This window comes from Bombina bombina, chromosome 2, assembly GCF_027579735.1.
Source record: "Bombina bombina isolate aBomBom1 chromosome 2, aBomBom1.pri, whole genome shotgun sequence".
NCBI classification, from domain to species: domain Eukaryota; kingdom Metazoa; phylum Chordata; class Amphibia; order Anura; family Bombinatoridae; genus Bombina; species Bombina bombina.
In genome coordinates this window covers 929,346,379-929,374,243 of record NC_069500.1, presented here as the reverse complement: position 1 = coordinate 929,374,243, position 27,865 = coordinate 929,346,379, and the positions used below count along the sequence as shown (strand labels likewise).

The following is a 27,865-nucleotide window of genomic DNA, read 5'->3' as shown; positions in this document are numbered from 1 at the left end:
AATTATGTTTTTGCTTTGTTCTCTTGGTATTCTTAGTTGAAAGCTTAACCTAGGAGGTTCATATGCTAATTTCTTAGACCTTGAAGCCCAACTCTTTCAGATTGCATTTTAACAGTTTTTCACCACTAGAGGGTGTTAGTTCACATATTTCATATAGATAACACTGTGCTCGTGCACGTGAAGTAATCTGGGAGCAGGCACTGATTGGCTAGACTGCAAGTCTGTCAAAAGAACTGAAAAAAGGGCAGTTTGCAGAGGCTTAGATACAAGATAATCACAGAGGTTAAAAGTATATTATTATAACTGTGTTGGTTATGCAAAACGGGGAAATGAGTAATAAATGGATTATCTATCTTTTAAAAGAATAAAAATTCTGGTGTAGACTGTCCATTTAAGGATTTTAGACAAACTTCCAGTGTCAGAAGGCTTGTGGTGTTTATTTGGCCACTTTGTTAAAAGTTTTGATTCACAAAGCTTTTTTTGGAGGAAGGTCAGCTTCCACTGCAGTAGATTACTGCTTATTCTACTAGGTCAGTTGCCACTTCTTGGGTTTTCAAGAAAGAGGCTTCAATTGATCAAATTTGCAAAGCTACTTGGTCTTCTTTGCATACTCAAAATTCTACCATTTCAATGATTTTGCTTCTTCTGAAGAAGCCTTTGGTAGAAAGGTTCTTTGGGCAGTTGTCTGTTTTATTTGCTTGCCTGTTTGCTTATTTTAAGTGCATTAAAAAAAAAAAAATTGGGGTTGTGGATTTAGTTTCTCAGTGAAAAAAGATGTTTTTAATTTCCTCCCTGTATGTTATTACTGTTGGACTCCACAGCTTGGGTATTCGTTCCCATAAGTAAAGGATAGGGGACTCTCACCACTATGAAAGAAATTAATTTATGAGGTAAGCATAAATTATGTTTCTTTCATGTAATTAGCAAGAGTCCATGAGCTAGTGACGTATGGGATATACATTCCTACCAGGAGGGGCAAAGTTTCCCAAACCTCAAAATGCCTATAAATACACCCCTCACCACACCCACAATTCAGTTTTACAAACTTTGCCTCCTATGGAGGTGGTGAAGTAAGTTTGTGCTAGATTCTACGTTGATATGCGCTCCGCAGCAGGTTGGAGCCCGGTTTTCCTCTCAGCGTGCAGTGAATGTCAGAGGGATGTGAGGAGAGTATTGCCTATTTTGAATGCAGTGATCTCCTTCTACAGGGTCTATTTCATAGGTTCTCTGTTATCGGTCGTAGAGATTCATCTCTTACCTCCCTTTTCAGATCGACGATATACTCTTATATATACCATTGCCTCTGCTGATTTTCGTTTCAGTACTGGTTTGGCTTTCTACAAACATGTAGATGAGTGTCCTGGGGTAAGTAAGTCTTATTTTCTGTGACACTCTAAGCTATGGTTGGGCACTTTGTTTATAAAGTTCTAAATATATGTATTCAAACATGTATTTGCCTTGACTCAGGATGTTCAACATTCCTTATTTTCAGACAGTCAGTTTCATATTTGGGATAATGCATTTGAATCATTTTTTCTTACCTTAAAAATTTGACTTTTTTTCCTGTGGGCTGTTAGGCTCGCGGGGGCTGAAAATGCTTCATTTTATTGCGTCATTCTTGGCGCAGACTTTTTTGGCGCAAAAAATCTTTTCTGTTTCCGGCGTCATACGTGTCGCTGGAAGTTGCGTCATTTTTGACGTCCTTTTGCGCCAAAAATGTCGGCGTTCCGGATGTGGCGTCATTTTTTGCGCCAAAAAGCATTTAGGCGCCAAATAATGTGGGCGTCTTATTTGGCGCTAAAAAATATTGGCGTCGCTTTTGTCTCCACATTATTTCAGTCTCAAATTTTCTTTACTTCTGGTTGCTAGAAGCTTGTTTATTGGCATTTTTTCCCATTCCTGAAACTGTCATTTAAGGAATTTGATCAATTTTGCTTTATATATTGTTTTTTCTCTTACATATTGCAAGATGTCTCACGTTGCATCTGAGTCAGAAGATACTTCAGGAAAATCGCTGTCTAGTGCTGGAACTACCAAAGCTAAGTGTATCTGCTGTAAACTTTTGGTAGCTATTCCTCCAGCTGTTGTTTGTATTAATTGTCATGACAAACTTGTTAATGCAGATAATATTTCCTTTAGTAATGTACCATTGCCTGTTGCAGTTCCGTCAACATCTAAGGTTCAGAATGTTCCTGATAACATAAGAGATTTTGTTTCTGAATCCATCAAGAAGGCTATGTCTGTTATTCCTCCTTCTAGTAAACATAAAAAATCTTTTAAAACTTCTCTTTCTACAGATGAATTTTTAAATGAACATCATCATTCTGATTCTGATGACTCTTCTGGTTCAGAGGATTCTGTCTCAGAGATTGATGCTGATAAATCTTCATATTTATTTAAAATGGAATTTATTCGTTCTTTACTTAAAGAAGTACTAATTGCTTTAGAAATTGAGGATTCTGGTCCTCTTGATACTAATTCTAAACGTTTAGATAAGGTCTTTAAATCTCCTGTGGTTATTCCAGAAGTTTTTCCTGTTCCTAATGCTATTTCTGAAGTAATTTCCAGAGAATGGGATAAATTGGGTAACTCATTTACTCCTTCTAAACGTTTTAAGCAATTATATCCTGTGCCGTCTGACAGATTAGAATTTTGGGACAAAATCCCTAGAGTTGATGGGGCTATTTCTACCCTTGCTAAACGTACTACTATTCCTACGTCAGATGGTACTTCATTTAAGGATCCTTTAGATAGGAAAATTGAATCCTTTCTAAGAAAAGCTTATCTGTGTTCAGGTAATCTTCTTAGACCTGCTATATCATTGGCTGATGTTGCTGCAGCTTCAACTTTTTGGTTGGAAACTTTAGCGCAACAAGTAATAGATCATGATTCTCATAATATTATTATTCTTCTTCAACATGCTAATAATTTTATCTGTGATGCCATTTTTGATATTATCAGAGTTGATGTCAGATTTATGTCTCTAGCTATTTTAGCTAGAAGAGCTTTATGGCTTAAAACTTGGAATGCTGATATGGCTTCTAAATCAACTCTACTTTCCATTTCTTTCCAGGGTAACAAATTATTTGGTTCTCAGTTGGATTCTATTATCTCAACTGTTACTGGTGGGAAAGGAACTTTTTTACCACAGGATAAAAAATCTAAGGGTAAGAACAGGGCTAATAATCGTTTTCGTTCCTTTCGTTTCAACAAAGAACAAAAGCCTGATCCTTCATCCTCAGGAGCAGTTTCAGTTTGGAAACCATCTCCAGTCTGGAATAAATCCAAGCCTTCTAGAAAGGCAAAGCCAGCTTCTAAGTCCACATGAAGGTGCGGCCCTCATTCCAGCTCAGCTGGTAGGGGGCAGGTTACGTTTTTTCAAAGAAATTTGGATCAATTCTGTTCACAATCTTTGGATTCAGAACATTGTTTCAGAAGGGTACAGAATTGGTTTCAAGATGAGACCTCCTGCAAAGAGATTTTTTCTTTCCCGTGTCCCAGTAAATCCAGTGAAAGCTCAAGCATTTCTGAATTGTGTTTCAGATCTAGAGTTGGCTGGAGTAATTATGCCAGTTCCAGTTCTGGAACAGGGGATGGGGTTTTATTCAAATCTCTTCATTGTACCAAAGAAGGAGAATTCCTTCAGACCAGTTCTGGATCTAAAAATATTGAATCGTTATGTAAGGATACCAACGTTCAAAATGGTAACTGTAAGGACTATCTTGCCTTTTGTTCAGCAAGGGCATTATATGTCCACAATAGATTTACAGGATGCATATCTGCATATTCCGATTCATCCAGATCATTATCAGTTCCTGAGATTCTCTTTTCTGGACAAGCATTACCAGTTTGTGGCTCTGCCGTTTGGCCTAGCTACAGCTCCAAGAATTTTTACAAAGGTTCTTGGTGCCCTTCTGTCTGTAATCAGAGAACAGGGTATTGTGGTATTGCCTTATTTGAACGATATCTTGGTACTTGCTCAGTCTTTACATTTAGCAGAATCTCATACGAATCGACTTGTGTTGTTTCTTCAAGATCATGGTTGGAGGATCAATTCACCAAAAAGTTCATTGATTCCTCAGACAAGGGTAACCTTTCTGGGTTTCCAGATAGATTCAGTGTCCATGACTCTGTCTTTAACAGACAAGAGACGTCTAAAATTGATCTCAGCTTGTCGAAACCTTCAGTCACAATCATTCCCTTCGGTAGCCTTATGCATGGAAATTCTAGGTCTTATGACTGCTGCATCGGACGCGATCCCCTTTGCTCGTTTTCACATGCGACCTCTTCAGCTCTGTATGCTGAATCAATGGTGCAAGGATTACACAAAGATATCTCGATTAATATCTTTAAAACCGATTGTACGACACTCTCTAACGTGGTGGACAGATCACCATCGTTTTATTCAGGGGGCTTCTTTTGTGCTTCCGACCTGGACTGTAATTTCAACAGATGCAAGTCTCACAGGTTGGGGAGCTGTGTGGGGATCTCTGACGGCACAAGGAGTTTGGGAATCTCAGGAGGTGAGATTACCGATCAATATTTTGGAGCTCCGTGCAATTTTCAGAGCTCTTCAGTCTTGGCCTCTTCTGAAGAGAGAATCGTTCATTTGTTTTCAGACAGACAATATCACAACTGTGGCATACATCAATCATCAAGGAGGGACTCACAGTCCTCTGGCTATGAAAGAAGTATCTCGAATTTTGGTTTGGGTGGAATCCAGCTCCTGTCTAATCTCTGCGGTTCATATCCCAGGTATAGACAATTGGGAAGCGGATTATCTCAGTCGCCAAACGTTGCATCCGGGCGAATGGTCTCTTCACCCAGAGGTATTTCTTCAGATTGTTCAAATGTGGGAGCTTCCAGAAATAGATCTGATGGCGTCTCATCTAAACAAGAAACTTCCCAGGTATCTGTCCAGATCCCGGGATCCTCAGGTGGAAGCAGTAGATGCATTATCACTTCCTTAGAAGTATCATCCTGCCTATATCTTTCCGCCTCTAGTTCTTCTTCCAAGAGTAATCTCCAAGATTCTGAAGGAATGCTCGTTTGTTCTGCTGGTAGCTCCGGCATGGCCTCACAGGTTTTGGTATACGGATCTTGTCCGGATGGCCTCTTCTGTCGCAAGGTCCTTTTTTCCATCAGGATCTCAAATCCTTAAATTTAAAGGTATGGAGATTGAACGCTTGATTCTTGGTCAAAGAGGTTTCTCTGACTCTGTGATTAATACTATGTTACAGGCTCGTAAATCTGTATCCAGAGAGATATATTATAGAGTCTGGAAGACTTATATTTCTTGGTGTCTTTCTCATCATTTTTCTTGGCATTCTTTTAGAATTCTGAGAATTTTACAGTTTCTTCAGGATGGTTTAGATAAAGGTTTATCCGCAAGTTCTTTGAAAGGACAAATCTCTGCTCTTTCTGTTCTTTTTCACAGAAAGATTGCTAATCTTCCTGATATTCATTGTTTTGTACAAGCTTTGGTTCGTATAAAACCTGTCATTAAGTCAATTTCTCCTCCTTGGAGTTTGAATTTGGTTCTGGGGGCTCTTCAAGCTCCTCCGTTTGAACCTATGCATTCATTGGACATTAAATTACTTTCTTGGAAAGTTTTGTTCCTTTTGGCGATCTCTTCTGCCAGAAGAGTCTCTGAATTATCTGCTCTTTCTTGTGAGTCTCCTTTTCTGATTTTTCATCAGGATAAGGCGGTGTTGCGAACTTCTTTTGAATTTTTACCTAAAGTTGTGAATTCCAACAACATTAGTAGAGAAATTGTGGTTCCTTCATTATGTCCTAATCCTAAGAATTCTAAGGAAAAATCGTTGCATTCTTTGGATGTTGTTAGAGCTTTGAAATATTATGTTGAAGCTACTAAGTCTTTCCGAAAGACTTCTAGTCTATTTGTTATCTTTTCCGGTTCTAGAAAAGGCCAGAAAGCTTCTGCCATTTCTTTGGCATCTTGGTTGAAATCTTTAATTCATCATGCCTATGTTGAGTCGGGTAAAACTCCGCCTCAAAGGATTACAGCTAATTCTACTAGGTCAGTTTCTACTTCCTGGGCGTTTAGGAATGAAGCTTCGATTGATCAGATTTGCAAAGCAGCAACTTGGTCCTCTTTGCATACTTTTACTAAATTCTACCATTTTGATGTATTTTCTTCTTCTGAAGCAGTTTTTGGTAGAAAAGTACTTCAGGCAGCGGTTTCAGTTTGAATCTTCTGTTTATGTTTTTCATTAAACTTTATTTTGGGTGTGGATTATTTTCAGCAGGAATTGGCTGTCTTTATTTTATCCCTCCCTCTCTAGTGACTCTTGCGTGGAAAGATCCACATCTTGGGTAATCATTATCCCATACGTCACTAGCTCATGGACTCTTGCTAATTACATGAAAGAAAACATAATTTATGTAAGAACTTACCTGATAAATTCATTTCTTTCATATTAGCAAGAGTCCATGAGGCCCGCCCTTTTTTGTGGTGGTTATGATTTTTTTGTATAAAGCACAATTATTCCAATTCCTTATTTTATATGCTTTCGCACTTTTTTCTTATCACCCCACTTCTTGGCTATTCGTTAAACTGAATTGTGGGTGTGGTGAGGGGTGTATTTATAGGCATTTTGAGGTTTGGGAAACTTTGCCCCTCCTGGTAGGAATGTATATCCCATACGTCACTAGCTCATGGACTCTTGCTAATATGAAAGAAATGAATTTATCAGGTAAGTTCTTACATAAATTATGTTTTTTTTTCTCTATGTTCTGGAACACATGGGTGTGGTAATGTGTTGGAAAAAGGCCAAGCTTTTTATTTCAACCTCTTAATAGTTACCAAAAAAAGAGAGAACTTTCAGACCTATTCTGATTTTGAAAATTCTAAACAAGTTTCTCAGGGTTCCTATTTTTTACCACCTGTATGAAAGAAAAGAAAACATAACATATGCTTCCCTCCAATTAATTTCTTTCATGGTGGTGAGAGTCAATGAGACCGCATCCTTATGTTTTTTTGGGGTTAGTTTGTTTTCTTCAGCACATCTTCTTCTTTCTTTTTTTTTCCCTGCTCCTTTTATGGCTCTTATTCCTTTTTTCTTTCCTCACTTATTTGGCTATATGTGTTACTGATGTATGTTTTAGGTGGTTGGGGTTTGGGAATATTTACCACCTCCTAGTGGTAATGAAGAGTAATTCCCATGAGTAAAGGATTGTGGACTATCACCACTATGAAATAAAATTTAATTTATCAGATAAGCATAAATTATGTTTTTTCTCTCTGTTCTGGAACACATAAATGTAGTAATGTGTTGGTAAAAGGCCAAGCTTTTTATTTCAACCTCTTTATAATTCCCAATTAAAGAGAGAACTTTCAGACTTATTCTGATTTTGAAAATTCTAAACCATTTTCTCACACTTCCTATTTTTAAATGGATACTATTTGGACTACCATTACTTTTGTTCAACAAGGGCGCTATATATGTCCACGATAGATTTGAACGATACTTGCCTTCATATTCTTACCCATAAAAAGCACTGGTTCCTATGATTTGTTTTTCTATCGTCTGGTTTCATCTCCCAGAATCATTACAAAAGGTCCTAGGAATGCTTTTGCCTATAATCAGAGCTCAATGTATTCCAGTAGCCTTATACCTGGATGATATCTTGGTACAGGCTCCATCTTTACATTAAGCTTTTTTGTTGTTTCTTCTCAAGCATGGTTGGAGAATCAATGTTCCTAAGAATTCTCTTTTTCCACAGACCAGGGTTATCCTAGGAGTCATTATGGACTCAATCTCTTTTAGATTTTACTTATCAGAACAAAGGAGTTTGAAGCTTCAGGCTGCTTGTGCAACTCTACAATCCATACAGTGGTTCAGTGCATGGAAGTGTTAGGTCTAATGATAGTAACATCGGACGCTATTTCTTTTGCATTTTCACGAGAGCTCTTCAGCTCTACATGCTACGTAATTGGTGCTAGGATTAAACTTCATTCTCCTTAAGAATCCTCTTGAATTTCAAAGTGAAACAGTCCCTTTAATGGTGTACAAATCCCCATTCTTTTTCTATAAGTGTCCTTTTTACAATCAAACTGGGCAATAATCACAACAGACACAAGTCTCTTGGGTGGGGGTCCAGTGCTTAGGGAATTTGGTCACCTCAAGAGGCAAGGTTATTGGCATCTGTTTTAGAAGGAATTGTTTGTTTTAGCATTCTCTTCTGCCAAAAGAGTTTCTGAATTATCTGCTCTTTCTTGTGGTCCTCTTTTTCTTGTTTTTTTTAGCAAAGATAGTTTTTTTTCTGATATCATTAGAGAAATTGTTGTTTCTTCTTTGTCTCTTTCCAGAGAATTCAAAAGAGAGGCTCCAACATAATTAAGCTGTATTGAGCTCATTGAAATTCTACTTATAAGGTATTTTAAATAATTCTCTAGTTTGTTTGTGTATTCTTTTCTCGGGTCCACACACAGGCCAGAGGTTCTCAGTCGTTTCTTTATCTTGATTCACCACTCTTACATGAGGTGGGGTAGTCTCCTCTACAGCTCATTTCAGCCATTCTTCCAGATCAGTTTCCACTGCTTGGGTTTTTTAAAAGGAGGTTTCTGTTGAACAAATTTGTAAGGCAGCAACATTGTAATCCTTGCATACCTTTTCTAAATTCGTACCATTTTGTTGTTTTTGCTTCTTCTGAAGTAGTGTGTGATAGGATAGTTCTCCAGGCAGGAGTATCTGGAAGTTAGGTGCCTGCCTTTTAAAAAAAAAAAAAAAAAAAATGTCCTACCCAAACAACTCATGGACTCTCACCACCTTCATGAAAGAAAACATAATTTATGCTTACTTGATAAATTCATTTCTTTCATGTAATTAACAAGAGTCCATGAGCTAGTGACGTATGGGATATACATTCCTACCAGGAGGGGCAAAGTTTCCCAAACCTTAAAATGCCTATAAATACACCCCTCACCACACCCACAAATCAGTTTTACAAACTTTGCCTCCAAGGGAGGTGGTGAAGTAAGTTTGTGCTAGATTCTACGTTGATATGCGCTCCGCAGCAAGTTGGAGCCCGGTTTTCCTCTCAGCGTGCAGTGAATGTCAGAGGGATGTGAAGAGAGTATTGCCTATTGAATGCAGTGATCTCCTTCTACGGGGTCTATTTCATAAGGTTCTCTGTTATCGGTCGTAGAGATTCATCTCTTACCTCCCTTTTCAGATCGACGATATACTCTTATATTTACCATTACCTCTACTGATTCTCGTTTCAGTACTGGTTTGGCTTTCTACAAACATGTAGATGAGTGTCCTGGGGTAAGTAAGTCTTATTTTCTGTGACACTCTAAGCTATGGTTGGGCACTTTATTTATAAAGTTCTAAATGTATGTATTCAAACATTTATTTGCCTTGACTCAGAATGTTCAACTTTCCTTATTTTCAGACAGTCAGTTTCATATTTGGGATTATGCATTGAATTATCATATTTTTCTTACCTCAAAAATTTGACTTTTTTCCCTGTGGGCTGTTAGGCTCGCGGGGGCTGAAAATGCTTCATTTTATTGCGTCATTCTTGGCGCGGACTTTTTTGGCGCAAAAATTCTTTTCCGTTTCCGGCGTCATACGTGTCGCCGGAAGTTACGTCATTTTTTGACGTTATTTTGCGCCAAAAATGTCGGCGTTCCGGATGTGGCGTCATTTTTGGCGCCAAAAGCATTTAGGCGCCAAATAATGTGGGCGTCTTATTTGGCGCTAAAAAATATGGGCGTCGCTTTTGTCTCCACATTTTTTCAGTCTCATTTTTCATTTGCTTCTGGTTGCTAGAAGCTTGATATTTGGCATTCTTTCCCATTCCTGAAACTGTCTTATAAGGAATTTGATCTATTTTGCTTTATATGTTGTTTTTTCTCTTACATATTGCAAGATGTCTCACGTTGCATCTGAGCCAGAAGATACTACAGGAAAATCACTGCCTGCTGGATCTACCAAAGCTAAGTGTATCTGCTGTAAATTTTTGGTAGCTATTCCTCCAGCTGTTGTTTGTAATAATTGTCATGACAAACTTGTTAAAGCAGATAATATTTCCTTTAGTAATGTACCATTGCCTGTTGCAGTTCCCTCAACATCTAAGGTGCAGAATGTTCCTGATAACATAAGAGATTTTGTTTCTGAATCCATAAAGAAGGCTTTGTCTGTTATTTCTCCTTCTAGTAAACGTAAAAAGTCTTTTAAATCTTCTCTCTCTACAGATGAATTTTTAAATGAACACCATCATTCTGATTCTTTGGACTCTTCTGGTTCAGAGGATTCTATCTCAGAGATTGATGCTGATAAATCTTCATATTTATTTAAGATGGAATTTATTCGCTCTTTACTTAAAGAAGTACTATTTGCTTTAGAAATAGAGGATTCTAGTCCTCTTGATACTAATTCTATACGTTTGGATAAGGTTTTTAAAGCTCCTGCGGTTATTCCAGAAGTTTTTCCTGTTCCTAATGCTATTTCTGCAGTGATTTCCAAAGAATGGGATAAATTGGGTAATTCATTTACTCCTTCTAAACGTTTTAAGCAATTATATCCTGTTCCGCCTGACAGGTTAGAATTTTGGGACAAAATCCCTAAAGTTGATGGGGCTATTTCTACCCTTGCTAAACGTACTACCATTCCTACGTCAGATGGTACCTCGTTTAAGGATCCTTTAGATAGAAAAATTGAATCCTTTCTAAGAAAAGCTTATCTGTGTTCAGGTAATCTTCTTAGACCTGCTATATCATTGGCTGATGTTGCTGCAGCTTCAACTTTTTGGTTGGAAACCTTAGCACAACAAGTAGCAAATCGTGATTCTCATGATATTATTATTCTTCTTCAGCATGCTAATAATTTTATCTGTGATGCCATTTTTGATATTATTAGAGTTGATGTTAGGTTTATGTCTCTAGCTATCTTAGCCAGAAGAGCTTTATGGCTTAAGACTTGGAATGCTGATATGGCTTCTAAATCAACTCTACTTTCCATTTCTTTCCAGGGAAACAAATTATTTGGTTCTCAGTTGGATTCTATTATTTCAACTGTTACTGGTGGGAAAGGAACTTTTTTACCACAGGATAAAAAATCTAAAGGTAAAAACAGGGCTAACAATCGTTTTCGTTCCTTTCGTTTCAACAAAGAACAAAAGCCTGATCCTTCGTCCTCAGGAGCAGTTTCAGTTTGGAAACCATCTCCAGTCTGGAATAAATCCAAGCCTGCTAGAAAGGCAAAGCCTGCTTCTAAGTTCACATGAAGGTACGGCCCTCATTCCAGTTCAGCTGGTAGGGGGCAGGTTACGTTTTTTCAAAGAAATTTGGATCAATTCTGTTCACAATCTTTGGTTTCAGAGCATTGTTTCAGAAGGGTACAGAATTGGTTTCAAGATGAGACCTCCTGCAAAGAGATTTTTTCTTTCCCGTGTCCCAGTAAATCCAGTGAAAGCTCAAGCATTTCTGAATTGTGTTTCAGATCTAGAGTTGGCTGGAGTAATTATGCCAGTTCCAGTTCCGGAACAGGGGATGGGGTTTTATTCAAATCTCTTCATTGTACCAAAGAAGGAGAATTCCTTCAGACCAGTTCTGGATCTAAAATTATTGAATCGTTATGTAAGGATACCAACGTTCAAGATGGTAACTGTAAGGACTATATTGCCTTTTGTTCAGCAAGGGAATTATATGTCCACAATAGATTTACAGGATGCATATCTGCATATTCCGATTCATCCAGATCATTTTCAGTTCCTGAGATTCTCTTTTCTAGACAAGCATTACCAATTTGTGGCTCTACCGTTTGGCCTTGCTACAGCTCCAAGAATTTTCACAAAGATTCTCGGTGCCCTTCTGTCTGTAATCAGAGAACAGGGTATTGTGGTATTTCCTTATTTGGACGATATCTTGGTACTTGCTCAGTCTTTACATTTAGCAGAGTCTCATACGAATCGACTTGTGTTGTTTCTTCAAGATCATGGTTGGAGGATCAATTTACCAAAAAGTTCTTTGATTCCTCAAACAAGGGTAACCTTTCTGGGTTTCCAGATAGATTCAGTGTCCATGACTCTGTCTTTAACAGACAAGAGACGTCTAAAATTGATTACAGCTTGTCGAAACCTTCAGTCACAATCATTCCCTTCGGTAGCCTTATGCATGGAAATTCTAGGTCTTATGACTGCTGCATCGGACGCGATCCCCTTTGCTCGTTTTCACATGCGACCTCTTCAGCTCTGTATGCTGAACCAATGGTGCAGGGATTACACGAAGATATCTCAATTAATATCTTTAAAACCGATTGTTCGACACTCTCTAACGTGGTGGACAGATCACCATCGTTTAATTCAGGGGGCTTCTTTTGTTCTTCCGACCTGGACTGTAATTTCAACAGATGCAAGTCTCACAGGTTGGGGAGCTGTGTGGGGATCTCTGACGGCACAGGGAGTTTGGGAATCTCAGGAGGTGAGATTACCGATCAATATTTTGGAACTCCGTGCAATTTTCAGAGCTCTTCAGTTTTGGCCTCTTCTGAAGAGAGAATCGTTCATTTGTTTTCAGACAGACAATGTCACAACTGTGGCATACATCAATCATCAAGGAGGGACTCACAGTCCTCTGGCTATGAAAGAAGTATCTCGAATTTTGGTTTGGGCGGAATCCAGCTCCTGTCTAATCTCTGCGGTTCATATCCCAGGTGTAGACAATTGGGAAGCGGATTATCTCAGTCGCCAAACGTTGCATCCGGGCGAATGGTCTCTTCACCCAGAGGTATTTCTTCAGATTGTTCAAATGTGGGGGCTTCCAGAGATAGATCTGATGGCCTCTCATCTAAACAAGAAACTTCCCAGGTATCTGTCTAGATCCCGGGATCCTCAGGCGGAGGCAGTGGATGCATTATCACTTCCTTGGAAGTATCATCCTGCCTATATCTTTCCGCCTCTAGTTCTTCTTCCAAGAGTAATCTCCAAGATTCTGAGGGAATGCTCGTTTGTTCTGCTAATAGCTCCGGCATGGCCTCACAGGTTTTGGTATGCGGATCTTGTCCGGATGGCATCTTGCCAACCGTGGACTCTTCCGTTAAGACCAGACCTTCTGTCGCAAGGTCCTTTTTTCCATCCGGATCTGAAATCCTTAAATTTAAAGGTATGGAGATTGAACGCTTGATTCTTAGTCAAAGAGGTTTCTCTGACTCTGTGATTGATACTATGTTACAGGCTCGTAAATCTGTATCTAGAGAGATATATTATAGAGTCTGGAAGACTTATATTTCTTGGTGTCTTACTCATCATTTTTCTTGGTATTCTTTTAGAATTCCGAGAATATTACAATTTCTTCAGGATGGTTTAGATAAGGGTTTGTCCGCAAGTTCCTTGAAAGGACAAATCTCTGCTCTTTCTGTTCTTTTTCACAGAAAGATTGCTATTCTTCCTGATATTCATTGTTTTGTACAAGCTTTGGTTCGTATAAAACCTGTCATTAAGTCAATTTCTCCTCCATGGAGTTTGAATTTGGTTCTGGGAGCTCTTCAAGCTCCTCCGTTTGAACCTATGCATTCATTGGACATTAAATTGCTTTCTTGGAAAGTTTTGTTCCTTTTGGCCATCTCTTCTGCCAGAAGAGTTTCTGAATTATCTGCTCTTTCTTGTGAGTCTCCTTTTCTGATTTTTCATCAGGATAAGGCGGTGTTGCGAACTTCTTTTGAATTTTTACCTAAGGTTGTGAATTCCAACAACATTAGTAGAGAAATCGTGGTTCCTTCATTATGTCCTAATCCTAAGAATTCTAAGGAGAAATCGTTACATTCTTTGGATGTTGTTAGAGCTTTGAAATATTATGTTGAAGCTACTAAATCTTTCCGAAAGACTTCTAGTCTATTTGTCATCTTTTCTGGTTCTAGAAAAGGCCAGAAAGCTTCTGCCATTTCTTTGGCATCCTGGTTGAAATCTTTAATTCATCTTGCCTATGTTAAATCGGGTAAGACTCCGCCTCAGAGGATTACAGCTCATTCTACTAGGTCAGTTTCTACTTCCTGGGCGTTTAGGAATGAAGCTTCAGTTGATCAGATTTGCAAAGCAGCGACTTGGTCCTCTTTGCATACTTTTACTAAATTCTACCATTTTGATGTATTCTCTTCTTCTGAAGCAGTTTTTGGTAGAAAGGTACTTCAGGCAGTGGTTTCGGTTTGAATCTTCTGCTTATGTTTTTCATTAAACTTTATTTTGGGTGTGGATTATTTTCAGCGGGAATTGGCTGTCTTTATTTTATCCCTCCCTCTCTAGTGACTCTTGTGTGGAAAGATCCACATCTTGGGTATTCATTATCCCATACGTCACTAGCTCATGGACTCTTGCTAATTACATGAAAGAAAACATAATTTATGTAAGAACTTACCTGATAAATTCATTTCTTTCATATTAACAAGAGTCCATGAGGCCCACCCTTTTTTGTGGTGGTTATGATTTTTTTGTATAAAGCACAATTCTTCCAATTCCTTATTTTATATGCTTCGCACTTTTTTCTTATCACCCCACTTCTTGGCTATTCGTTAAACTGATTTGTGGGTGTGGTGAGGGGTGTATTTATAGGCATTTTAAGGTTTGGGAAACTTTGCCCCTCCTGGTAGGAATGTATATCCCATACGTCACTAGCTCATGGACTCTTGTTAATATGAAAGAAATGAATTTATCAGGTAAGTTCTTACATAAATTATGTTTTCTTTCATGGTGTTGAGAGTCCACATTTTTTAATTTTATATGAGTTATTTTTTTCTGGCAGCAGTTCTAGTTTGCACATCATTTTCCCTGCTTTTTTTCTTTCCTACCTTTCTACTTCTCTTAGCTCGGCAACACGTTAGACTAACCAGATTGGTGAGAGGGTTTAAAGGAACATTAAACTGCTCTGCACAACTTCAAAAAATAGTAACTCACTATGTTGTTGCATTTCATCATGTTACTGCAGCTCTTTACAAATCAGTTCTCCTGTTTTATTAGCTTAAAGGGATAGTAAACCCATTTTTTTTTCTTTCATGATTTGGATAGAGCATGAAATTTTAAGCAATTTTCTAATTTACTCCTATTATCAAATTTTCTTGGTTCTCTTGCTATCTTTATTTGAAAAGACAGGAATGAAAGCTTTGGGCCTATTTTTTGTTTCGTACCCTGGATAGGGCTTGCTGATTGGTGCCTGCATTTAGCCATCCAATCAGCAAGTGCAACTCAGGTTCTCAACATAAAATGGGCCGTCTCCAAAGCTTTTATTCCTGCTTTTTCAAATAAAGATATCAAGGAAACGAAGAAAAATTGATAATAGAAGTAAATTAGAAAGCTGCTTAAAATTGCATGTTCTATCCGAATCATGAAAGAAAAAATGTGGGTTTAGTATCCCTTTAATTATGCTAAATACAAATACATTTATTAAGATTCTATGCACGGCAACCAGAGTCTGTATAGCCAGGCACTGGAAGGTAGGGGCCCCTGATTGGCAAGAGATACTGGGTAAGATAGAACATATATATACTATGTCGGAAATCTCTGCCTCAATACAAGATGCCAGGGAGCAATTCAGTAAAATGTGGTTTTATTGGATAATGAAAGAGAAGGAGTGAGAAATATACATCCGGTTAAAACGGGGAACTTCATGTAAGAATCAGGAGGGAGTTCGGGACCACAACTTCCCAGGTAGACTAGACTCACCTGCTAGATTTTATTCTCTTTCAGGATCTACCAGAGTCTAGACAAAAATTGATTTGAACAAAGTCGCTCACTACTTGTACCACAGTTATGATTTTTGTTCTTTTTTTTTGTTTATGTTAGTGTGATTTTACTATTATGGTTTTGCATGAACGCATAAAAGGGGCAAAGTATATATACAGTGATACACTATTTAAGGTCAGTCACAAGGACTCTCTTGTTTTTACTTGGCTGATCCAGGGCGGTGGGTAGCTAAAGGAATGTAAGCTTCTAAAAATTGTTCTTGTATGCCTTTCGGATGTTAACCCCTTAATGACCACAGCACTTTTCCATTTTCTGTCCGTTTGGGACCAAGGCTATTTTTACATTTTTGCTGTGTTTGTGTTTAGCTGTAATTTTCTTCTTACTCATTTACTGTACCCACACATATTATATACCGTTTTTCTCGCCATTAAATGGACTTTCTAAAGATACCATTATTTTCATCATATCTTATAATTTACTATAAAAAAAATGATAAAATATGAGGAAAAATGGAAAAAAACACACTTTTTCTAACTTTGAGCCCCAAAATCTGTTACATATCTACAACCACCAAAAAACACCCATGCTAAATAGTTTCTAAATTTTGTCCTGAGTTTAGAAATACCCAATGTTTACATGTTCTTTGCTTTTTTTGCAAGTTATAGGGCCATAAATACAAGTAGCACTTTGCTATTTCCAAACCATTTTTTTCCAAAATTAGCGCTAGTTACATTAGAAGACTAATATCTTTCAGGAATCCCTGAATATCCCTTGACATGTATATATTTTATTTTAGTAGACATCCCAAATTATTGATCTAGGCCCATTTTGGTATATTTCATACCACCATTTCACCGCCAAATGCGATCAAATACAAAAAATCGTTCACTTTTTCACAAACTTTCGGTTTCTCACTGAAATTATTTACAAACAACTTGTGCAATTATGGCATAAATGGTTGTAAATTCTTCTCTGGGATCCCCTTTGTTCAGAAATAGCAGACATATATGGCTTTGGCGTTGCTTTTTGGTAATTAGAAGGCCGCTAAATGCCACTGCGCACCACAAGTGTATTATGCCCAGCAGTTAAGGGGTTAATTAGGGAGCTTTTAGGGAGCTTGTAGGGTTAATTTTAGCTTTAGTGTAGTGTAGTAGACAACCCCAAGTATTGATCTAGGCACATTTTGGTATATTTCATGCCACCATTTCACCGCCAAATGCGATCAAATTAAAAAAAACGTAAATTTTTTCACAATTTTAGGTTTCTCACTGAAATCATTTACAAACAGCTTGTGCAATTATGGCACAAATGGTTGTAAATGCTTGTCTGGGATCCCCTTTGTTCAGAAATAGCAGACATATATGACTTTGGCGTTGCTTTCTGGTAATTAGAAGGCCGCTAAATCCTGCTGCGCCTCACACGTGTATTATGGCTAGCAGTGAAGGGGTTAATTAGGGAGTTTGTAGGGAGCTTGCAGGGTTAATTTTAGCTTTAGTGTAGAGATCAGCCTCCCATCTGACACATCCCACCCCCTGATCCCTCCCAAACAGCTCCCTTCCCTCCCCCACCCCACAATTGTCCCCGCCATCTTAAGTACTGGCAGAAAGTCTGCCAGTACTAAAATAAAAGGGTTTTAAAAAAATAAATAAATTTTTTTAGCATATTTACATATGCTACTGTGTAGGATCCCCCCTTAGCCCCCAACCTCCCTGATCCCCCCCAAAACCGCTCTCTAACCCTCCCCTCTGCCTTATTGGGGGCCATCTTGGGTACTGGCAGCTGTCTGCCAGTACCCAGTTTGCAATAAAAAGTGTTTTTTTTTTTTTTTTGGTTTTTTTCTGTAGTGTAGCTTTGTAGCTTCCCCCCACACACACAGACAAACCCCCACCACCTTGCTGATCGTTTTTTTTTTTTTATTATTTACATTTTTTTTACATTTTTTATTTCAGAATTTTCTGTAGTGTAGCGGTTCCCACCCGCTCCCTCCCCGTGCACGCGCCCGCCCCCACCCTCCCGTGCACGCGCGCGCGCCCGTGCGCGCCCCCAGCCACCCCCCGCCCACGATCCCGCCCCCCTTCACACAACCAGGGCCATCGATGGCCGCCACCCGCCTCCCGGTCCAGCTCCCACCCACCAACGCAGTAAGCCACCGATCTCCGGTGCAGAGAGGGCCACAGAGTGGCTCTCTCTGCACCGGATGGCTTACAAAGGTTATTGCAGGATGTCTCCATATCGAGGCATCACTGCAATAACCGGAAAGCATCTGGAAGCGAGCAGGATCGCTTCCAGCTGCTTTCCACACTGAGGACGTGCAGGGTACGTTCTCAGGCATTAACTGCCTTTTTTCTGAGGACGTACCCTGCACGTCCTCAGTCGTTAAGGGGTTAAACTTGGTAAATACCTTGATGTACTGTCTTTGGATTATTGTTGCTTTCAATAAAGACTTATTTCAACTAAATATGCTAAATACTGAAGCTCTTCCTCTTTGTACTGGGGGCTGCCATCTTGAAGCTCAATTATTCTCTCAGCTTGTGACATAAGGTGTGCACGGTCACAGATCAGTGATATTGTCCACTTTTTTCAGTTGTGTAATGTGCTTCATGTTATCTGGCATGATACACCATGTTAGCTTTACATTTTGGCATTATTTTACACAGTTTTACAGTTACACAAAATATATTTTAAAAAACGCCCAACAATAATATAGAGCAATGCAGCCACAGCGAAAATGTTCAACGTCTGCTATGTATTTTACACCCTAACCTGAAGTATATTATACCGCTGTAAAAAAAATAGGCAATATTACTGATCTGTGAGTATGTGCAGCTTATGTCACAGGCTGTAAGAATATCTGAGCTCCAAGATGGTGGCATCCAGTATGAAAAGGCGGAGCTTCAGTATCTGGCACCTGTAAGCTATTAAAACAGGAAAACGGATTTGAAAAGAGCTGCAGGAACAGGATAAAATGCAATAACATAGTGACTAGTAACCATTCTAGGGTAGTTGTGCCCAGCAGTTTAATGTCCCTTTAAGTACTTGGCAATCTTTGCCGCCTCCTAGTGGCCAGGAGTTGAAGTCCCAGGAGTAATGGGTCATGGACCCTCACCACCATGAAAGAATAAATTTATTTTGTCCCCTTTTTCTGTAATTTAACTACAAATAATCCATGTATTCAATGCATTAATGAACTAAACACTAGAAACAAACGCCTAGATTTAGAGTTTTGTCGGTAAAGACCCGCGGTGCTAACGCTGCTTTTTTTTCCAGTGCACCCTTAAGACAACGCTGGTATTTAGAGTTGTCTGAGTGGCTGCGTTAGGCTCAGAAAAGGGAGCGTTGAGTATAATTTACCTTCCCTCCAACTCTCAATACCAGCGTTGCCTACGGTAGCGGTAAGTTGGAAAAACGTGCTCATGCACAATATCCCCATAGCATACAATGGGGCTGAGCTGGCTGGAAAAAAAACCAACACCTGCAAAAAAGCTGCGTTGAGCTCCTAGCGCAGCCCCATTGTTTCCTATGGGGAAACACTCTCTAAGTCTACACCTAACACCCTAACATGAACCCCTAGTCTAAACACCCTAACCTTATACTTATTAACCCCTAATCTGCCGCCCCCGCTATCGCTGACACCTGCATTATATTAACCCCTAATCTGCCGCTCCGGACACCGCCGCAACCTACATTATCCCTATGAACCCCTAATCTGCTGCCCCCAACATCGCTGACACCTATATTATATTTATTAACCCCTAATCTGCCCCCCCCCCCCACGTCGCCGCCACCTACCTACACTTATTAACCCCTAATCTGCTGACCGGACCTTGCCGCCACTATAATAAATGTATTAACCCCTAAACCGTTGCACTCCCGCCTCGCAAACACTATAATAAATGTTATTAACCCCTAATCTGCCCTCCCTAACATCGTCGCCACCTACCTACAATTATTAACCCCTAATCTCCCGCCCGCAACGTCGCCGCTACTATAATAAAGTTTTAACCCCTAAACCGAAGTCTAACCCTAACACCCCCCTAAGTTAAATATAATTTAAATTAATCAAAATAATATTCCTATAATTAAATAAATTATTGCTATTTAAAACTAAATACTTACCTATAAAATAAACCCTAATATAGCTACAATATAACTAATAGTTACATTGTAGCTATTTTAGGATTTATATTTATTTTACAGGCAACTTTGTATTTATTTTAACTAGGTACAATAGCTATTAAATAGTTAATAACTATTTAATAGCTACCTAGTTAAAATAAGTACAAAATTACCTGTAAAATAAATCCTAACCTAAGTTACAAATACACCTAACACTACACTATAATTAAATTAAATAAATTAACTACAATTATCTAAACTAAAATACAATTAAATAAACTAATCTATAATACAAAAAAACCCACAAAATTACAAAAAATAAAAAAAATTACAAGAAGTTTAAACTAATTACACCTAATCTAAGCCCCCTAATAAAATAAAAAATCCCCCCAAAATAAAAAAATGCCCTACCCTTTTCTAAATCACAAAAGTAATCAGCTCTTTTACCAGCCCTTAAAAGGGCTTTTTGCAGAGTATTGCCCCAAAGTAATCAGCTCTTTTACCTGTAAAAATCAAAATACCACCCCCCCAACATTAAAACCCACCACCCGCATACCCCTACTCTAACCCACCCAAACCCCCCTTAAAAAAACCTAACGCTAACCCCCTGAAGATCTCCCTACCTTGAGTCGTCTTCACCCAACCGGGCCGAAATCTTCATCCAAGGTGCGCAGAGGAGGTCCTTCATCCGGGAGAAGTCTTCATCCAGGAGGCGTCTTCAATCTTCATCCATCCGGAGTGGAGCCATCTTCCAAGGAGCCGACGTGGAGCCATCCTCTTCATCCGGAGTCTTCGAACACAATGACGGTACCTTTAAATGATGTCATCCAAGATTGGAACATCCAATAGAATGCAAGCTCAATCTGATTGGCTGATTGCATCAGCCAATCAGATTTTTCCTACCTTAATTCCGATTGGCTGATAGAATCCTATCAGCCAATCGGAATTGAAGGGACGCCATCTTGGATGACGTCACTTAAAGGTACCATCATTGTGTTCGAAGACTCCGGATGAAGTGGATGGCTCCGCGTCGGTTCCTTGGAAGATGGCTCCGCTCCGGATGGATGAAGATTGAAGACGCCGCCTGGATGAAGACTTCTACCGGATGAAGGACCTCCTCTGCGCACCTTGGATGAAGATTTCGGCCCGGTTGGGTGAAGACGACTCAAGGTAGGGAGATCTTCAGGGGATTAGCGTTAGGTTTTTTTAAGGGGGGTTTGGGTGGGTTAGAGTAGGGGTATGGGGTGGGGGGTTGTATTTTTTTTTCTTTACAGGTAAAAGAGCTGATTACTTTGGGGCAATGCCCCGCAAAAAGCCCTTTTAAGGGCTGGTAAAAGAGCTGATTACTTTTGTAATTTAGAATAGGGTAGGGCATTTTTTTATTTTGGGGGGATTTTTTTTTTATTAGGGGGCTTAGATTAGGTGTAATTAGTTTAAACTTCTTGTAATTTTTTTTTATTTTTTGTAATTTAGTGGGGGGGGGTTTGTATTATAGATTAGTTTATTTAATTGTATTTTAGTTTAGATAATTGTAGTTAATTTATTTAATTTAATTATAGTGTAGTGTTAGGTGTATTTGTAACTTAGGTTAGGATTTATTTTACAGGTAATTTTGTACTTATTTTAACTAGGTAGCTATTAAATAGTTATTAACTATTTAATAGCTATTGTACCTAGTTAAAATAAATACAAAGTTGCCTGTAAAATAAATATAAATCCTAAAATAGCTACAATGTAACTATTAGTTATATTGTAGCTATATTAGGGTTTATTTTATAGGTAAGTATTTAGTTTTAAATAGGAATAATTTATTTAATTATAGGAATATTATTTTGTTTAATTTAAATTATATTTAACTTAGGGGGTGTTAGGGTTAGACTTCGGTTTAGGGGTTAAAACTTTATTATAGTAGCGGCGACGTTGCGGGCGGGAGATTAGGGGTTAATAATTGTAGGTAGGTGGCGACGATGTTAGGGAGGGCAGATTAGGGGTTAATAACATTTATTATAGTGTTTGCGAGGCGGGAGTGCGGAGGTTTAGGGGTTAATACATTTATTATAGTGGCGGCACGGTCCGGTCAGCAGATTAGGGGTTAATAAGTGTAGGTAAGGTAGCGGCGACGTTGGGGGGGGCAGATTAGGTGGTAATAAATATAATATAGGTGTCGGCGATGTTAGGGGCAGCAGATTAGGGGTTCATAGCTATAATGTAGGTGGCGGCGGTGTCCGGTCAGCAGATTAGGGGTTAAAAAATGTTATTAGAGGGTTGGCGATGTGGGGGTGGCTCGGTTTAGGGGTACATAGGTAGTTTATGGGTGTTAGTGTACTTTGTAGCATAGTAGTTAGGAGCTTTATGTTCCGGCGTTAGCCCATAAAGCTCTTAACTACAGACTTTTTTTGGCGGTAGGAGTCTTGTCAGTAGAGGCTCTACCGCTCACTTGTTCCAAGACTCCAAATAACAGCGTTAGGCAAATCCCATAGAAAAGATAGGATACGCAATTGACGTAAGGGGATCTGCGGTAGCCTGGAGTAGCGGAAAGGAAGTGAGCAGTAGACCCTTTCATGCCTGACTCTAAATACCAGCGGGCAGTAAAAATCAGCATTAGGACCCCTTAACGCTGCTTTTGACGGCTAACGCCAAACTCTAAATCTAGGCGAAAGAATTTACAAATACCTCATAACGGTCATTCATACTACGTTGCTGAAGTTCTAATTTATAATTATGTGAGCTAACTTTTTTATGTTTTTTTTGTATCGAGTGTTTAGTTGATCATTGGGTTTGCAAATCTAATGGAGTGGAAACTGTTTCAGTTGTTTTAGAATGATCTACCCATGTGCATATATTGTTCGCTTTTTCAACAACCTTATTTTATTTGCATCCTTAATATTTCAGGTATTGTGACTGTTTTGCCAATGGAGAGTTTTGTAACAACTGTAACTGCACAAACTGCTATAACAACTTGGACCATGAGAATGAAAGGCAAAAAGCAATTAAGGTAACTGTATTTTCCATGAGTCTATTGGTTTGTGTGAGTGTATCTATATGTATATATATATATATATATATATATATACAGGGGTAGAAACATATCACTATAGTTTACTAGTCAGGAGTTAAGTTACTAGCCCAAAAGGGAAAAACACTAAATATAATGAAAAAAGACACTTTGTATTATGAATGTTAAGATTTTATTCACACTGGTACAGAAACTTAAAATCATTTATATGCAATTGTAGTATTTATTATTGTGAAATGTATAAATGTATTCAATTTCTACTGTTGACAAAAAAATATATGCTTACCTAATAAATTAATTTCTTTCATGGTGGTGGGAGTCCACAAGACATTACTGGGATTCAACTCCTGGCCACTAGGAGGATGCAAAGATTCCTAAACTCCAAGAGGGCTTAATCCCTCCCACCTCTCTAGGGTTGCCACCCAGCCAGTATTTTACCGGCACAGCCGGTAATTGATGATTTGGAGCCGGTGCCGGCATTAGTATAATACCGGCAATGCAAAAGCCGTTTTTTTTTATGCCCTCTAGACTGGGGTCTGAATAGCAGTGAAAATATAAATAAATAACACATTACAGTGATTATCGTTATTGCCTGAACTCTCTGCTCGCTCTGAGAGCCCTCATGACAGGCAAAGCAAATAAACAATGAAGCTGCAAGTCCATGTTGAAAGCAGACAGTGTATTTTACACGGAACAGTGCCTCTCTCACCTCCCCCGTAGCAATCAGCATCGAAGCCCTCCCTTATTCTGTTAAGGTGGATTAGTTTTGTTTTGCATTAGTCATAGTCAGTTTTAAACTGTGTACATTTTTACTAATTAGTAGCTGAATATGACTGCTTAGTTATCCTTTAACTTTGGAAGGCAAAGGATTATTTGATTTAATCTTCCTCTATACTAAATTAAATTAAAACAAGTATATTCCACCTTAACTAAATAAAGGAGATGGAAGCAGGGGAGAGGGATTTAGTAGCTGCTGGAGTCTGACTGTCCATTCCCCCTGAAACTACAAACCTACCAGCATGACAGAGGTAATAAGTGTTATGCTGCTGGTCAAGTAGATTAAATGCATTTGTCTTTCTTATTTCTTCTTAATGTTTTTATTTTTATCAGCATTAGAAACGTGTTGTTTTTTTTTTTTTGCTGCAGACCTGCAGATATAATAGTTAAAGTCACAGATAAATTAATCAAACCTCCAATATTTCAGATGCAGGTATTTGCAAGTATGGAGAATGCTGTATACTCAGAGTACATTTTACTAAGTAATAAACATCTGTATTTTCACAGAAGCACAACAGAAGCCCAAACTGTATGTCATATATTGAGTCAAAGTTGCTTGTGGGGACAATTGAGATCAAATACTGCAGTGGTGTATCCTGTTTATGTGTAATCCACCCATCATCACAAACTTTTCAGTGTTGGACTGTATATAAAATACATTATGGATCCTGTGCTCCAGAGAGAATATAGTTCTGTACTACTCTGTTTTTGTGATACAGGCATCCTTTAAAGGGACATGAAACCCAAAATTTTTCTTTCATGATTTAGAAAGAGCATACAATTAAAAACTTTCTAATTTACTTCTATTATCTAATTTGATTCATTCTCTTGATATTCTTCGCTGAAAAGCATATCTAGATATGCTTAGAAGCTGCTGATTGGTAGCTGCACATAGATGCCTCCTGTGATTAGTTCACTATGTGCATTGTTATTTCTTCATTAAAGTATATCTAAAGAATGAAGCAAATTAGGTAATAGAAGTAAATTGGAATGTTGTTTAAAATTGTATTCTCTACCTTAATCATGAAAGAAAATGTTTGGGTATAGTGTCCCTTTAATTTAAGTCAGAGGGTATCTTATTTTTATGTGTTTAATTATATTATGAAATGTGTAACATGACATTCATGACAATGACTAGCTGTCTCTGCTCCAGTAACAAGTTTAGATTGGCTCCTCTATGGACGGTGTTTTTTGGCTACTGGGAAAAGGCTGCAGTAAACAAGGTGTAAATCTATTTAAAAAATGTTTACACTACTACCAGAGCAGGAAAGGTGACTACTTCTGCATTCTGTAGAAACCCTCTACCTACAATTCTGCATTAATATGTTGCTGCTGTGCACAAGCATGTTTTGTAGCAAAGCCTTTTTATTCAGCTCTGCCCTCACCCATGGCCGGTATTTTTTTTGAGGAAAAGGTGGCAACCCTACACCTCTCTGGTATGCTAGTCTTCCGTATAGCAAAGTAAGAAGAAGTAGAAAGATAGGAAAAGACACAGCAGGGAAAATGAGGTGCAAACTAGAAATACTGGCCGACGAATTTTACATAAATTAATAAAAATGGGCAGGTTTCGTGCCATTACACCTGGCAACGAATACCCAAGCTGTGGAATCCACAAGTAATTTGGGCTAGACAAAAAAAAGGCAGGTACCTAAGTTGCAGACACTGCTGCCTGGAGGACTTATCTATCAAGTCACTTCAACAGAATCAAAAAAAACATCAAAGTGGTAGAAAAAGTATGGAAGAATGACCATATTGTGGCCTTACAAAAATGTTCAATAGTAGCCATATTTTAAAAAGCCAAGGAAGAGGAAACTGATCTAGTAGAATGAGCTGTAATGTGTTTTGGAGGAGACTTTCTTGCCTCCAAGTAAGCCTTTTTGAATCCAGATTTAGCCAAGAATCAACGTCTATGGTCTTTTGATAAACTTTTAAGAAACAAACTAGGCAATTGTCTAAAATCCTTTGCAGCTTGTAATAAAAAAGGTAATGCTCTCACTAAATCTACATTATGTAGGAGCATTTCCTTTGAGTTTTGTGGATTAGTATAAAGACAATTTTTTTCCTTCAAATTGCCTTATCCTGGAAAAAATAAGATAAGTTCACAAAAAGGAGAAGATAATTCAGAAACTCTTCTGGCAAAATATATTGCTAAAAGGAATCACACCTTCCAAGATAGAAGCTTAAAGGGATACTAAACCCATTTTCTCCAACATAGGTGTGTCCGGTCCACGGCGTCATCCTTACTTGTGGGATATTCTCTTCCCCAACAGGAAATGGCAAAGAGCCCAGCAAAGCTGGTCACATGATCCCTCCTAGGCTCCGCCTACCCCAGTCATTCTCTTTGCCGTTGTACAGGCAACATCTCCACGGAGATGGCTTAGAGTTTTTTAGTGTTTAACTGTAGTTTTTATTATTCAATCAAGAGTTTGTTATTTTGAAATAGTGCTGGTATGTACTATTTACTCAGAAACAGAAAAGAGATGAAGATTTCTGTTTGTATGAGGAAAATGATTTTAGCAACCGTAACTAAAATCCATGGCTGTTCCACACAGGACTGTTGAGAGCAATTAACTTCAGTTGGGGGAACAGTGTGCAGTCTCTTGCTGCTTGAGGTATGACACATTCTAACAAGACGATGTAATGCTGGAAGCTGTCATTTTCCCTATGGGATCCGGTAAGCCATGTTTATTACGATCGTAAATAAGGGCTTCACAAGGGCTTATTAAGACTGTAGACTTTTTCTGGGCTAAATCGAATCATTATTAACACATATTTAGCCTTGAGGAATCATTTTATCTGGGTATTTTGATATAATAATATCGGCAGGCACTGTATTAGACACCTTATTCCTTAGGGGCTTTCCCAAAGCATAAGCAGAGCCTCATTTTCGCGCCGGTGTGGCGCACTTGTTTTTGAGAGGCATGGCATGCAGTCGCATGTGAGAGGAGCTCTGATACTTAGAAAAGACTTTCTGAAGGCGTCATTTGGTATCGTATTCCCCTTTGGGCTTGGTTGGGTCTCAGCAAAGCAGATACCAGGGACTGTAAAGGGGTTAAAGTTTAAAAACGGCTCCGGTTCCGTTATTTTAAGGGTTAAAGCTTCCAAATTTGGTGTGCAATACTTTTAAAGCTTTAAGACACTGTGGTGAAAATTTGGTGAATTTTGAACAATTCCTTCATGTTTTTTCGCAATTGCAGTAATAAAGTGTGTTCAGTTTAAAATTTAAAGTGACAGTAACGGTTTTATTTTAAAACGTTTTTTGTACTTTGTTATCAAGTTTATGCCTGTTTAACATGTCTGAACTACCAGATAGACTGTGTTCTGAATGTGGGGAAGCCAGAATTCCTATTCATTTAAATAAATGTGATTTATGTGATAATGACAATGATGCCCAAGATGATTCCTCAAGTGAGGGGAGTAAGCATGGTACTGCATCATTCCCTCCTTCGTCTACACGAGTCTTGCCCACTCAGGAGGCCCCTAGTACATCTAGCGCGCCAATACTCCTTACTATGCAACAATTAACGGCTGTAATGGATAATTCTGTCAAAAACATTTTAGCCAAAATGAACACTTGTCAGCGTAAGCGCGGCTGCTCTGTTTTAGATACTGAAGAGCATGACGACGCTGATATTAATATCTCTGAAGGGCCCCTAACACAGTCTGATGGGGCCAGGGAGGTTTTGTCTGAGGGAGAAATTACTGATTCAGGGAACATTTCTCAACAGGCTGAACCTGATGTGATTGCATTTAAATTTAAGTTGGAACATCTCCGCATTCTGCTTAAGGAGGTATTATCCACTCTGGATGATTGTGACAAGTTGGTCATCCCAGAGAAACTATGTAAAATGGACAAGTTCCTAGAGGTGCCGGGGCTCCCAGAAGCTTTTCCTATACCCAAGCGGGTGGCGGACATTGTTAATAAAGAATGGGAAAGGCCCGGTATTCCTTTCGTCCCTCCCCCCATATTTAAAAAATTGTTTCCTATGGTCGACCCCAGAAAGGACTTATGGCAGACAGTCCCCAAGGTCGAGGGAGCGGTTTCCACTTTAAACAAACGCACCACTATACCCATAGAGGATAGTTGTGCTTTCAAAGATCCTATGGATAAAAAATTAGAAGGTTTGCTTAAAAAGATGTTTGTTCAGCAGGGTTACCTTCTACAACCAATTTCATGCATTGTCCCTGTCGCTACAGCCGCATGTTTCTGGTTCGATGAGCTGATAAAGGCGGTCGATAGTGATTCTCCTCCTT

The 27,865-nt window shown here is 38.8% G+C and overlaps 1 protein-coding gene across 2 annotated transcripts in view; it reads left to right on the top strand.

Annotated features, from left to right (window-relative positions):
• The window catches only part of LIN54 (lin-54 DREAM MuvB core complex component), a 549,733-nt gene that overhangs the window by 371,274 nt on the left and 150,594 nt on the right, over positions 1 to 27,865 (top strand). For both annotated transcript variants that reach the window (XM_053703370.1, XM_053703369.1), the window contains one exon: positions 22,711 to 22,813. In XM_053703370.1, coding sequence (XP_053559345.1) covers positions 22,711 to 22,813 — 103 coding nt within the window. The remainder of the gene's footprint in view (positions 1 to 22,710; positions 22,814 to 27,865) is intronic.